Raw genomic sequence first — 13075 nt, 5'->3', positions numbered from 1 at the left:
CCACCTCGAGAATTAATCGTCTGCAGCAGTGACTGATGTTCAGCGTAAGGAAGTGCACATTAAGATACCTACTCAGATAATGTATTTGTCGCAGCAGATTCTTAACATGTTTTTATTTGTGATGAGACTTGAACCAGCCTAATATTTAGGTTTAAAGTCTCTAACAAAACTAAGATTCTTCCCTGCTGTACACACCCTACCCTGTTGAAAGTGCTCTGGCAAGTGAGACATCATGATGTACAAAAAGGACACTAGTTTGCCTACAAACTGTTTCGTCATTTTAGAGTTCATCATTATCATCATCATTATTACCACCATTATTTAATTTTCATCTTGGTTCATTTGTTTTTGATTATTTTTCCTTTTCTTTCAGTTGCTATACTGCTTCACTGTGACCTGCCACTACCCATGTTATTGATTAGTGGGATGCAAATCTAGTAGTATCTCTGAAAATTCCCTTGTGGAAAAGTTAATTTGTTGGAAGTTATAAGTAAATTGTAATTTTCTAGTCTACCTGAACAAACATAAATAGAAAGAATGAATGGGTTCGTATTCATATTTGTGCACCACCACATTTTCCTGTCTTATGACAGTGTAGTAGTATCTTGACTCACTGTGATAAAAGTTTCCAGAGACTTATTTCCATTTCTGCACACTGCCACAGCTCGTGACAATTTACATGCAGTTAGGACTCAAATATGAAATTTAACTTTTTCTCCAATTATAATTTTATGGCCATATTTTGTATATACATATATTTTTTAATGAGATAACACGCTAGATACTACTAGTTTTATAAAGTTATTACCTCGAGGCAATTACTTTAAAATATACACTAACATTTTTAGGCCACTTGTCTGTAATTTAACACTTCTTTATATACCATATCATATTTGGACTGCTAAATTTTACAAATGGGAGAAACTAAAGTCCATAGAGTTTTTAACTTTTTAAGGTCACACACTGATTTGTGGCCAGCAACCCAAATAAAGACCAAGTCCTTTAATTGACTAACCATCACTCTCATCTTTATTCATGTCTAGCCACTTTTGATAACCAAGGACATAAAAATATTTCATATAATCTCTACAATGCATGTATATATGCATATATGTATCAATACCCTATTTAGTTACGTTTCTATATTTCATATGTAAACATATTTCATACAGTTAAATATGATACATATTTATTGATGTATCAGGCATTTACATATGCACATCCATTAGATATATGTCTGTGTGTGTAGAAATACTCTGATTACTGGCTTGATTTAGAATTAGTTTTATGGTGTCCTTTCACTTGAATTAAGAAATATTTTATTTTTTGGATTTATTTTTTTGTTTTTCTTTTTTTTCTTTTTTTTATGTTTCTTTTTTTTCTTTTATTATTTTTATTATTATTATTATTATTATTATTATTATTATTATACTTTAGGTTTTATGGTACATGTGCCCAATGTGCAGGTAAGTTACATATGTATACATGTGCCATGCTGGTGCGCTGCACCCACCAACTCGTCATCTAGCATTAGGTATATCTCCCAATGCTATCCCTCCCCCCCTCCCCCCAACCCAAAACAGTCCCCGAAGTGTGATGTTCCCCTTCCTGTGTCCATGTGTTCTCATTGTTCAATTCCCACCTATGAGTGAGAATATGCGGTGTTTGGTTTTTTGTTCTTGCGATAGTTTACTGAGAATGATGATTTCCAATTTCATCCATGTCCCTACAAAGGACATGAACTCATCATTTTTTATGGCTGCATAGTATTCCATGGTGTATATGTGCCACATTTTCTTAATCCAGTCTATCATTGTTGGACATTTGGGTTGGTTCCAAGTCTTTGCTATTGTGAATAATGCCGCAATAAACATACGTGTGCATGTGTCTTTATAGCAGCATGATTTATAGTCCTGTGGGTATATACCCAGTAATGGGATGGCTGGGTCGAATGGAATTTCTGGTTCTAGATCCCTGAGGAATCGCCACACTGACTTCCACAAGGGTTGAACTAGTTTACAGTCCCACCAACAGTGTAAAAGTGTTCCTATTTCTTCACATCCTCTCCAGCACCTGTTGTTTCCTGACTTTTTAATGATTGCCATTCTAACTGGTGTGAGATGGTATCTTATTGTGGTTTTGACTTGCATTTCTCTGATGGCCAGTGATGGTGAGCATTTTTTCATGTGTTTTTTGGCTGCATAAATGTCTTCTTTTGAGAAGTGTCTGTTCATGTCCTTCACCCACTTTTTGATGGGGTTGTTTGTTTTTTTCTTGTAAATTTGTTGGAGTTCATCGTAGATTCTGGATATTAGCCCTTTGTCAGATGAGTAGGTTGCGAAAATTTTCTCCCATTTTGTAGGTTGCCTGTTCACTCTGATGGTAGTTTCCTTTGCTGTGCAGAAGCTCTTTAGTTTAATTAGATCCCATTTGTCAATTTTGGCTTTTGTTGCCATTGCTTTTGGTGTTTTAGACATGAAGTCCTTGCCCATGCCTATGTCCTGAATGGTAATGCCTAGGTTTTCTTCTAGGGTTTTTATGGTTTTAGGTCTAACATTTAAGTCTTTAATCCATCTTGAATTGATTTTTGTATAAGGTGTAAGGAAGGGATCCAGTTTCAGCTTTCTACATATGGCTAGCCAGTTTTCCCAGCACCATTTATTAAATAGGGAATCCTTTCCCCATTTCTTGTTTTTGTCAGGTTTGTCAAAGATCAGATGGTTGTAGATATGTGGCATTATTTCTGACGGCTCTGTTCTGTTCCATTGATCTATATCTCTGTTTTGGTACCAGTACCATGCTGTTTTGGTTACTGTAGCCTTGTAGTATAGTTTGAAGTCAGGTAGCGTGATGCCTCCAGCTTTGTTCTTTTGGCTTAGGATTGACTTGGCGATGCGGGCTCTTTTTTGGTTCCATATGAACTTTAAAGTAGTTTTTTCCAATTCTGTGAAGAAAGTCATTGGTTGCTTGATGGGGATGGCATTGAATCTGTAAATTACCTTGGGAAGGATGGCCATTTTCATGATATTGATTCTTCCTACCCATGAGCATGGAATGTTCTTCCATTTGTTTGTATCCTCTTTTATTTCCTTGAGCAGTGGTTTGTAGTTCTCCTTGAAGAGGTCTTTCACATCCCTTGTAAGTTGGATTCCTAGGTATTTTATTCTCTTTGAAGCAATTGTGAATGGGAGTTCACTCATGATTTGGCTCTCTGTTTGTCTGTTATTGATGTATAAGAATGCTTGTGATTTTTGCACATTGATTTTGTATCCTGAGACTTTGCTGAAGTTGCTTATCAGCTTAAGGAGATTTTGGGCTGAGACAGTGGGGTTTTCTAGATATACTATCATGTCATCTGCAAACAGGGACAATTTGACTTCCTCTTTTCCTAATTGAATACCCTTGATTTCCTTCTCCTGCCTAATTGCCCTGGCCAGAACTTCCAACACTATGTTGAATAGAAGTGGCGAGAGAGGGCATCCCTGTCTTGTGCCAGTTTTCAAAGGGAATGCTTCCAGCTTTTGCCCATTCAGTATGATATTGGCTGTGGGTTTGTCATAAATAGCTCTTATTATTTTGAGATACGTCCCATCAATTCCTAATTTACTGAGAGTTTTTAGCATGAAGGGTTGTTGAATTTTGTCAAAGGCCTTTTCTGCATCTATTGAGATAATCATGTGGTTTTTGTCTTTGGTTCTGTTTATATGCTGGATTACATTTATTGATTTGCGTATATTGAACCAGCCTTGCATCCCAGGGATGAAGCCCACTTGATCATGGTGGATAAGCTTTTTGATGTGCTGCTGGATTCTGTTTGCCAGTATTTTATTGAGGATTTTTGCATCAATGTTCATCAAGGATATTGGTCTAAAATTCTCTTTTTTTGTTGTGTCTCTGCCAGGCTTTGGTATCAGGATGATGCTGGCCTCATAAAATGAGTTAGGGAGGATTCCCTCTTTTTCTATTGATTGGAATAGTTTCAGAAGGAATGGTACCAGCTCCTCCTTGTACCTCTGGTAGAATTCGGCTGTGAACCCATCTGGTCCTGGACTTTTTTTGGTTGGTAAGCTATTGATTATTGCCACAATTTCAGCTCCTGCTATTGGTCTATTCAGAGATTCAACTTCTTCTTGGTTTAGTCTTGGGAGGGTGTATGTGTTGAGGAATTTATCCATTTCTTCTAGATTTTCTAGTTTATTTGCATAGAGGTGTTTGTAATATTCTCTGATGGTAGTTTGTATTTCTGTGGGATCGGTGGTGATATCCCCTTTATCATTTTTTATTGCATCTATTTGATTCTTCTCTCTTTTTTTCTTTATTAATCTTGCTAGCGGTCTATCAATTTTGTTGATCCTTTCAAAAAACCAGCTCCTGGATTCATTTATTTTTTGAAGGGTTTTTTGTGTCTCTATTTCCTTCAGTTCTGCTCTGATTTTGGTTATTTCTTGCCTTCTGCTAGCTTTTGAATGTGTTTGCTCTTGCTTTTCTAGTTTTTTTAATTGTGATGTTAGGGTGTCAATTTTGGATCTTTCCTGCTTTCTCTTGTGGGCATTTAGTGCTATAAATTTCCCTCTACACACTGCTTTGAATGCATCCCAGAGATTCTGGTATGTTGTGTCTTGGTTCTCGTTGGTCTCAAAGAACATCTTTATTTCTGCCTTCATTTCGTTATGTACCCAGTAGTCATTCAGGAGCAGGTTGTTCAGTTTCCACGTAGTTGAGCGGTTTTGAGTGAGATTCTTAATCCTGAGTTCTAGCTTGATTGCACTGTGATCTGAGAGACAGTTTGTTACAATTTCTGTTCTTTTACATTTATTGAGGAGAGCTTTACTTCCAAGGATATGGTCAATTTTGGAATAGGTGTGGTGTGGTGCTGGAAAAAATGTATATTCTGTTGATTTGGGGTGGAGAGTTCTGTAGATCTATTAGGTCCGCTTGGTGCAGAGCTGAGTTCAATTCCTGGGTATCCTTGTTGACTTTCTGTCTGGTTGATCTGTCTAATGTTGACAGTGGGGTGTTAAAGTCTCCCATTATTAATGTGTGGGAGTCTAAGTCTCTTTGTAGGTCACTCAGGACTTGCTTTATGAATCTGGGTGCTCCTATATTGGGTGCATATATATTTAGGATAGTTAGCTCTTCTTGTTGAATTAATCCCTTTACCATTATGTAATGGCCTTCTTTGTCTCTTTTGATCTTTGTTGGTTTAAAGTCTGTTTTATCAGAGACTAGGATTGCAACCCCTGCCTTTTTTTGTTTTCCATTTGCTTGGTAGATCTTCCTCCATCCTTTTATTTTGAGCCTATGTGTGTCTCTGCACGTGAGATGGGTTTCCTGAATACAGCACACTGATGGGTCTTGAGTCTTTATCCAGTTTGCCAGTCTGTGTCTTTTAATTGGAGCATTTAGTCCATTTACATTTAAAGTTAATATTGTTATGTGTGAATTTGATCCTGTCATTATGATGTTAGCTGGATATTTTGCTCGTTAGTTGATGCAGTCTCTTCCTAGTCTCAATGGTCTTTACATTTCGGTATGATTTTGCAGTGGCTGGTACCGGTTGTGCCTTTCCATGTTTAGCGCTTCCTTCAAGAGCTCTTTTAGGGCAGGCCTGGTGGTGACAAAATCTCTCAGCATTTGCTTGTCTGTAAAGTATTTTATTTCTCCTTCACTTATGAAGCTTAGTTTGGCAGGATATGAAATTCTGGGTTGAAAATTCTTTTCTTTAAGAATGTTGAATATTGGCCCCCACTCTCTTCTGGCTTGTAGGGTTTCTGCGGAGAGATCCGCTGTTAGTCTGATGGGCTTCCCTTTGATGGTAACCCGTCCTTTCTCTCTGGCTGCCCTTAACATTTTTTCCTTCATTTCAACTTTGGTGAATCTGACAATTATGTGTCTTGGAGTTGCTCTTCTCGAGGAGTATCTTTGTGGCATTCTCTGTATTTCCTGAATCTGAATGTTGGCCTGCCTTGCTAGATTGGGGAAGTTCTCCTGGATAATATCCTGCAGAGTGTTTTCCAACTTGTTTCCATTCTCCCCATCACTTTCAGGTACACCAATCAGACGTAGATTTGGTCTTTTCACATAGTCCCACATTTCTTGGAGGCTTTGCTCGTTTCTTTTTATTCTTTTTTCTCTAAACTTCCCTTCTCGCTTCATTTCATTCATTTCATCTTCCAGGGCTGATACCCTTTCTTCCATTTGATCGCATCGGCTCCTGAGGCTTCTGCATTCTTCACGTAGTTCTCGAGCCTTGGTTTTCAGCTCCATCAGCTCCTTTAAGCACTTCTCTGTATTGGTTATTCTAGTTATACATTCTTCTAAATTTTTTTCAAAGTTTTCAACTTCTTTGCCTTTGGTTTGAATATCCTCCCGTAGCTCGGAGTAATTTGATCGTCTGAAGCCTTCTTCTCTCAGCTCGTCAAAGTCATTCTCCGTCCAGCTTTGTTCCGTTGCTGGTGAGGAACTGCGTTCCTTTGGAGGAGGAGAGGTACTCTGGTTTTTAGAGTTTCCAGTTTTTCTGCTCTGTTTTTTCCCCATCTTTGTGGTTTTATCTACTTTGGTCTTTGATGATGGTGATGTACAGATGGGTTTTTGGTGTGGATGTCCTTTCTGTTAGTTTTCCTTCTAACAGACAGAACCCTCAGCTGTAGGTCTGTTGGAGTACCTGGCTGGCCGTGTGAGGTGTCAGTCTGCCCCTGCTGGGGGGTGCCTCCCAGTTAGGCTGCTCGGGGGTCAGAGGTCAGGGACCCACTTGAGGAGGCAGTCAGCCCGTTCTCAGATCTCCAGCTGCGTGCTGGGAGAACCACTGCTCTCCTCACAGCTGTCAGACAGGGACATTTAAGTCTGCAGAGGTTACTGCTGTCTTTTTGTTTGTCTGTGCCCTGCCCCCAGAGGTGGAGCCTACAGAGGCAGGCAGGCCTCCTTGAGCTGTGGTCGGCTCCACCCAGTTCAAGCTTCCAGGCTGCTTTGTTTACCTAAGCGAGCCTGGGTAATGGCGGGCGCCCCTCCCCCAGCCTCGCTGCAGACTTGCTGTTTGATCTCAGACTGCTGTGCTAGCAATCAGCGAGACTCTGTGGGCGTAGGACCCTCTGAGCCAGGTGCGGGCTATACTCTCCTGGGGCACCGTTTCCTAAGCCCGTCGGAAAAGCACAGTATTCGGGTGGGAGTGGCCCGATTTTCTAGGTGCCGTCTGTCACCCCTGGAAGGGGAACTCCCTGACCCCTTGCGCTTCCCGAGTGAGGCAATGCCTCGCCCCTGCTTCGGCTGGCGCACGGTGCGCTCACCCACTGACTTGCGCCCACTGTCTGGCACTCCCTAGTGAGATGAACACGGTACCTCAGATGGAAATGCAGAAATCACCCGTCTTCTGCGTGGCTCGCGCTGGGAGCTGTAGACCGGAGCTGTTCCTATTCGGCCATCTTGGCTCCTCCCCCCAAGAAATATTTTAAATTGCTTTTTATCATTTTGTACAGACTAAGATTCTTGCGTTCTCCCTCCTTCCTTCTTTACCTCTTTCATCCTTTCCCTTTGGGAAAATTTGTTGAAAATGCAAATGTGGCCGGGCGCGGTGGCTCACGCCTGTAATCTCGGCACTTTGGGAGGCTGAGGGGGGTGGATCACGAAGTCAGGAGATCAAGACCATCCTGGCTAACATGGTGAAACCCCGTCTCTACTAAAAATACAAAAAATTAGCCAGGCGTGGTGGCGGGTGCCTGTAGTCCCAGCTACTCGGGAGGCTGAGGCAGGAGAATGGTGTGAACCTGGGAGGCGGAGCTTGCAGTGAGCCAAGATGGCGACACTGCACTGGGGACAGAGCAAGACTCCATCTCAAAAAAAAAAAAAAAGAAAAGAAAATGTAAATGTTGGCCGGGTGTGGTGGCTCACGCCTATAATCCCAGCACTTTGGGAGGCCGAGACTGGCAGATCACTTGAGGTCAGGAGTTTGAGACCAGCCTGGCCAACATGGTGAAACTCCATTTCTAGTAGAAATACAAAAACTAACCAGCTGTGGTGGCACACACCTGTAATCCCAGCTATTCAGGAGGCTGAGGCTGGAGAATCACTTGAACCCGGGAGGCGGAGGCTGCAGTGAGCCACGATGGCACCACTGCACTGCAGCCTCGGTGATAGAGCAAGATTCTGTCTAAAAATGAAAATTTAAATGTTGCCTTATTCTTGTGCTGATTCTTCTGTAAACCAAAAGTCCTTTTGAATGTCTGTCCCAATTATTTTCAGGTTCTAGTTGAATCCTTCATTTGATTTAGCATATCTGGTACTTTTCTTAATGGAGAATTAATATAGAAAATATTCTCAGGAAACAAATGCATTAAAGTCCCATCTATTTTAGGATACTAGTAACAATGTCTTAAATGAGTGAGTGTACTCATGACCCTTTGTGACTTTGCCCCTGAGTTTCATTTTGAATGGCAGTTCAACAACCCTTGCTAGCATTTGCAACTCCAAAGTAATTAACTACTCTTTCAGCCTGGCTACATAAATGCCTTAGGATGTACCATAAAAGGTCCATTTCATGTCTCGGTTCAAGGAATAGCCTAATGATATGAATTGATGTTAAATCATTGTGAATTAAGGCAGAGCTGTTTAAAGAAATGAAAAACCAGCACAAAGTTTCAGTTTATAAACAACAGGAACAATATTTTAGTAAATTTACATTATGTTTGTAGTCTCTGAAGTAAAATTCATTCACAGTTTTGTGTCTTATTTTGACTTAGTTGAATGAGATTTCCCCAGCAATTTTAAAAAGTCAGTATGACTTATCCCACCTTGAATATAAAAAAGAACTAAGACAACCAACTCAACAAAGGGAACCAATGTTGCTGGTTTTTAGCTGGTCTAGGAATTAACCCGGTATCATCTCAGGTACAAACCTCATGTGGTGCTGGCTTCCCTGAGGTCCTCTGCAGCAGGAAACATGGCTGTGATCGTTTAGCTATGTCTGCCATGCAAGAGGATGCAAGAGGGTAGCAGAAATTTCATCAAGCAAGCCAGCATATTGCAGTAATAGGATATAGCAGATTTTATTTTTCTATGCATTTGTATGAGCAAAATGAGGAGTTAAAAACAGAACACGCCAAAAAGGCACAAACCACCCATAGATACAGTCTTGAAAAAAATCGCTAGATTTATGTTTTTCTGAGAGGAAGATTTATTCAGGTAGAAATATGTTGTTTTGTACAATGATCTCATTTATCATGTGTAGTATCACCCACAGTGACATCGGCATGTGGAATACCTTCATTTGGTGCCTAGAGAGCCTTTCAACAGGCATCTAACTAATATACTGGGAGTACTATTTATGATAAGATTGACAATGATATAGAAAAGAGTCGGTCTCAGATTTTAAACAAAGAGAGGGACTTTCTTGGATTGTAAAGTGTGTTTGCTAGTGATTTCTTAGTTTTATCAGGCTGGGCATGGTGTGTTTTTTGCTTCATAGCTGTCCCTTCTATTCACTGCTTTAGTAAGACTTACTACTGGAAGGTCCCTGAATGGCAGCAATGGTGGACTTCATTATCCAGAATGCTCGATTCTCCTGTAGCAAAATGAATCCATTGTGATAGTTATTTTGGGAAATGAGTCATCCTGGAAATGTATTTTTGATGAGATAAACTGTAATTTCAGGCATGTTTTTAAAGTGGTGATACCTTTGGAATATAAATATAAGGAAACAATTTAATGATATAGGAACTAATACCTTTGATGATTTTGAAGACATTCTCAATAAGGAGATTAACAATGAATGCTTCCTAGAGCTTAAATACTACTTCTTGAGAGAACTTTTACCAGTTAACTTTAGTGGAAAAAAAAATCCTTTGATATCTGTGTAACTGACTCACTGTAATGAGTGGGCTTGCTCATTCAAGATATTGCAATTAGTATCCTAAAACAGGCACCACTTTAATGCATTTTTGTCTTGAGAATATTTTCTGTATTAACCATTACAAAAAGCATCAGATATGCTAATTTGCATATGCTGTGCACAGTGGTTGGTATCCTAAAACAAATTAGGGTTATGCCTACTTGAATAAGCTTATGTGTTTAAAGATGGTTTATTTCACAACTTTGAATGCTGTGAAAATCTTTATCAACATGCTTTTTCTTATTAACCCAAACAAAATTGTTCTCATCAATTTAATTCTTCTACATTTTAATAATTGATGCATGTTTAGCTCTTTTAAGACTGAAAACAAAGCATCTGAAAGACAGCTTTCTGGCTTGCCTTTCAGAACCACCTGTTCCTATTGCCCCACCTCAGCTGGCCTCCGTAGGAGCCACCTACCTGTGGATACAGCTCAACGCCAACTCCATCAATGGGGATGGGCCCATTGTGGCCCGAGAGGTGGAGTACTGCACGGCCAGTGGAAGCTGGAATGACCGGCAGCCAGTCGATTCCACAAGCTATAAAATTGGACACCTTGACCCAGATACAGAATATGAGATTAGTGTACTCCTGACCAGGCCAGGGGAAGGTGGCACTGGCTCTCCTGGTCCAGCTCTCAGGACAAGAACAAAGTGTGCTGGTGAGTATAAGGAACCCTGCAACTAATTGTCATTGTCTTTCCTGGTGTTGACTGGCAGCACTGGGGTTGATCAGATGGCTAGCACGCTTCCCCTAGCTCTATCAAAAGCTGTGTATGAACAGAAAATGCCCTTAGCCTGTGAATAGTCAGCTAACAGCTTGTGAACTTGGGGACCAGTAACCTCCAGGCTTGGTATTTCTCAGCCCGCCCCTACCCTTTTTCCTATTGTTAATTTATTTCTTACTCTGAGTACCACATAGTTCATATAGGAATTGTCTGTGAAGTTTACAGAAACTGTCTACTCTAATGATGTCCTCTAATAGGTCAGACTCTCTTACTTGGGTCCCTTTGTTTTATGTTCACAGTTAATGTGCTTGTAGCCTGGAGGGGCTCTGGAATAACAGATTCCATCTTAGAGATAGCCTTAAAGATGTGTTTTCATTGGTGGGTGTTTAATGGAGGGTCTGCTGGAGAATGACTTGGGCCCATTTGTATCATAAGCAAGAGTAATTTGTGTGCTGGGTGCAGTCTTTAGTTTGTTAGATTATAAATTTCGAATTGTGCTAAACCCATTCCACAACTTAAGTAAAAGTAGGGTTAATGGAGAGAGAAGTGTAAAATCTTCCAAAAATCAAAACCTGAATAAAGCTCCCCAATTAGAGGTTGTAGTGTTGTTTCTGTATGGCTACTCTCTGGTAGGAAGCAGAGAGAAACAGTATATTGGGATACTTAAGTGTTCTTTTATCTTGTAAATGAGGAATTTCGGTGTTGAATTGTGTGCTGAGATGAGGAGATTCCATAAACTGTTATGGTGTTAGTTAATTATTCAGATAGCATTAGATAAGAATACATTTATCAATGTTTCATTTCTTTCTTAAGTTTTAAAAATGTTTAGCATAGTCAGACTGTATCTGGTAGGAGTAAGAGAAATTATTAAACCTTAACCATTGTAGCTGGTTTTTAAATTTTTTCTTCATAATTTGTATGATACTGCTTCCACAAGTTCAATACTCATGGAAAATTCTGTATTTTGAAAAAGACTTTTGTTAGAAAAGGAAACAGGTACTTTTTTCTTCTGGGGATACATGCTATTGAGTACAGGGACTGGCCTGGGTTAGTAGATGGTGTACTTTGCTATTTTGTACATCTTTCATCTGTTTCTCAGACCCCACATCTGTATCCTCCTGGCACCTTTGTGCAGGCAGTCTGGTCCCTGGAATAAGACCTGCTGTTTTGAATTGGTGATTCCCACAGCCCTGAGTGGTGGCTCTAAGGAGAAAGGAGAATTTCCCAATCCTTTCTCTTCCTGTCTTCTTTAAACCTTGTCATCTCCTCTATTTAGTTGAATAAATTCAATCATTGTTGTAAAACAGTTTTATCTTATCATTTGTTACAATGCAAACAATAGCTATGGATAATACTGCCTATATAATTTGACAAGATAGGCATTGCTTTCAAATCTGTTATTTTACCACTGCCTTATGAATTCTCCAGGGCAGGTTCTTTGATCCCCATAATACAGATGGTGAAAGTGAAGCCCATGTGAGCTCCTTTTTACTTCTAAGCTCACTCTGTAAGAAGTAAGTTTAGTGTTATTTCACTTTAGTGTTAAGAATTCCTGTTTTGGGCATGGCAATATATGGTTTCTCTCTCTCTCCAAAAGCAGGTTAGAATTTCATTGTTTGGATTGGAGAGAGACTGTGATGTTTCAATTCTAGTCACTAGCAGCCCCACCTACATAATGTTTCCAGTCCTGTTCTTTTTTTTTTTTTTCTTTTTAACACATTTTTGCCTTTTCTTTTGGTTTTGTGTCTGTACATCTCAGCTATTGACACATTGCTGTATATATATCCACTGATTGTAATGCATGTGTCTGTGTTTTCAGGAAGCCTTTTGATATTGCTGCATGATTTGTAAATGGATAATGCTCAAAGAGACAAAGTACCTTTTAATAATAGATTGACAGTTATTTTTAAGAAATGAAAACCAATTTTGAATTGATATTTGTAGGCCCACACTGTGCCTCAATGTGTGAAACCTCACCTAAACCAGGAAGCCTAATGATGGGGCGCCCTTTCCTCTTAACTGTTTGCAGCCTGCAGTTGGTGCTGTTTGTGATGCATGGTCTGGTTGTGCCCTGTGCTGGCATGGAGTCACCCTTAGAAAATGGAGAGAGATATGTTAGGTGAAAGGGTCAAAGTTAGAAAGAAGAGGGGGAGGCATGTTAGGTGGGTGAGGAAAGTGAAAGGTGAGGAAAGTGAAGTCAAATTAGACTTTTTGCTATAGGAAGAAATATAGTTCACCCTTTCTTGACCTGGGGTTTTGAGAAAATCTGCAGGTAATATCAGTAATCACTGTTTATGATGAGTGTGGAATTTTGGGAAGCAGGAGCAAGTTAAAGGGAAAAAATGTGCTGTAAATTATAGACTGAAAATTTGGTATCAGTCCCAAAGTATTATTCAGATGGTTTGTGAGCATTTAGAGTACCTAAAGAGCAAGTCATGGATTTCATAAACATGGGAGAGACTAGAAGC

At 39.9% G+C, this 13075-nt stretch overlaps 1 protein-coding gene across 10 annotated transcripts in view; it reads left to right on the top strand.

Annotated features, from left to right (window-relative positions):
* PTPRM (protein tyrosine phosphatase receptor type M) overlaps window positions 1-13075 on the top strand; it is an 844030-nt gene that overhangs the window by 389565 nt on the left and 441390 nt on the right. For all 10 annotated transcript variants that reach the window (XM_009252252.4, XM_054537539.2, XM_054537541.2 and 7 more), the window contains 1 exon segment: window positions 10248-10541. In XM_009252252.4, coding sequence (XP_009250527.2) covers window positions 10248-10541 — 294 coding nt within the window.

The sequence above is a fragment of the Pongo abelii genome, chromosome 17 (genome assembly GCF_028885655.2).
Source record: "Pongo abelii isolate AG06213 chromosome 17, NHGRI_mPonAbe1-v2.0_pri, whole genome shotgun sequence".
NCBI lineage: Eukaryota > Metazoa > Chordata > Mammalia > Primates > Hominidae > Pongo > Pongo abelii.
This window is presented reverse-complemented; position numbering and strand designations above follow the sequence as displayed.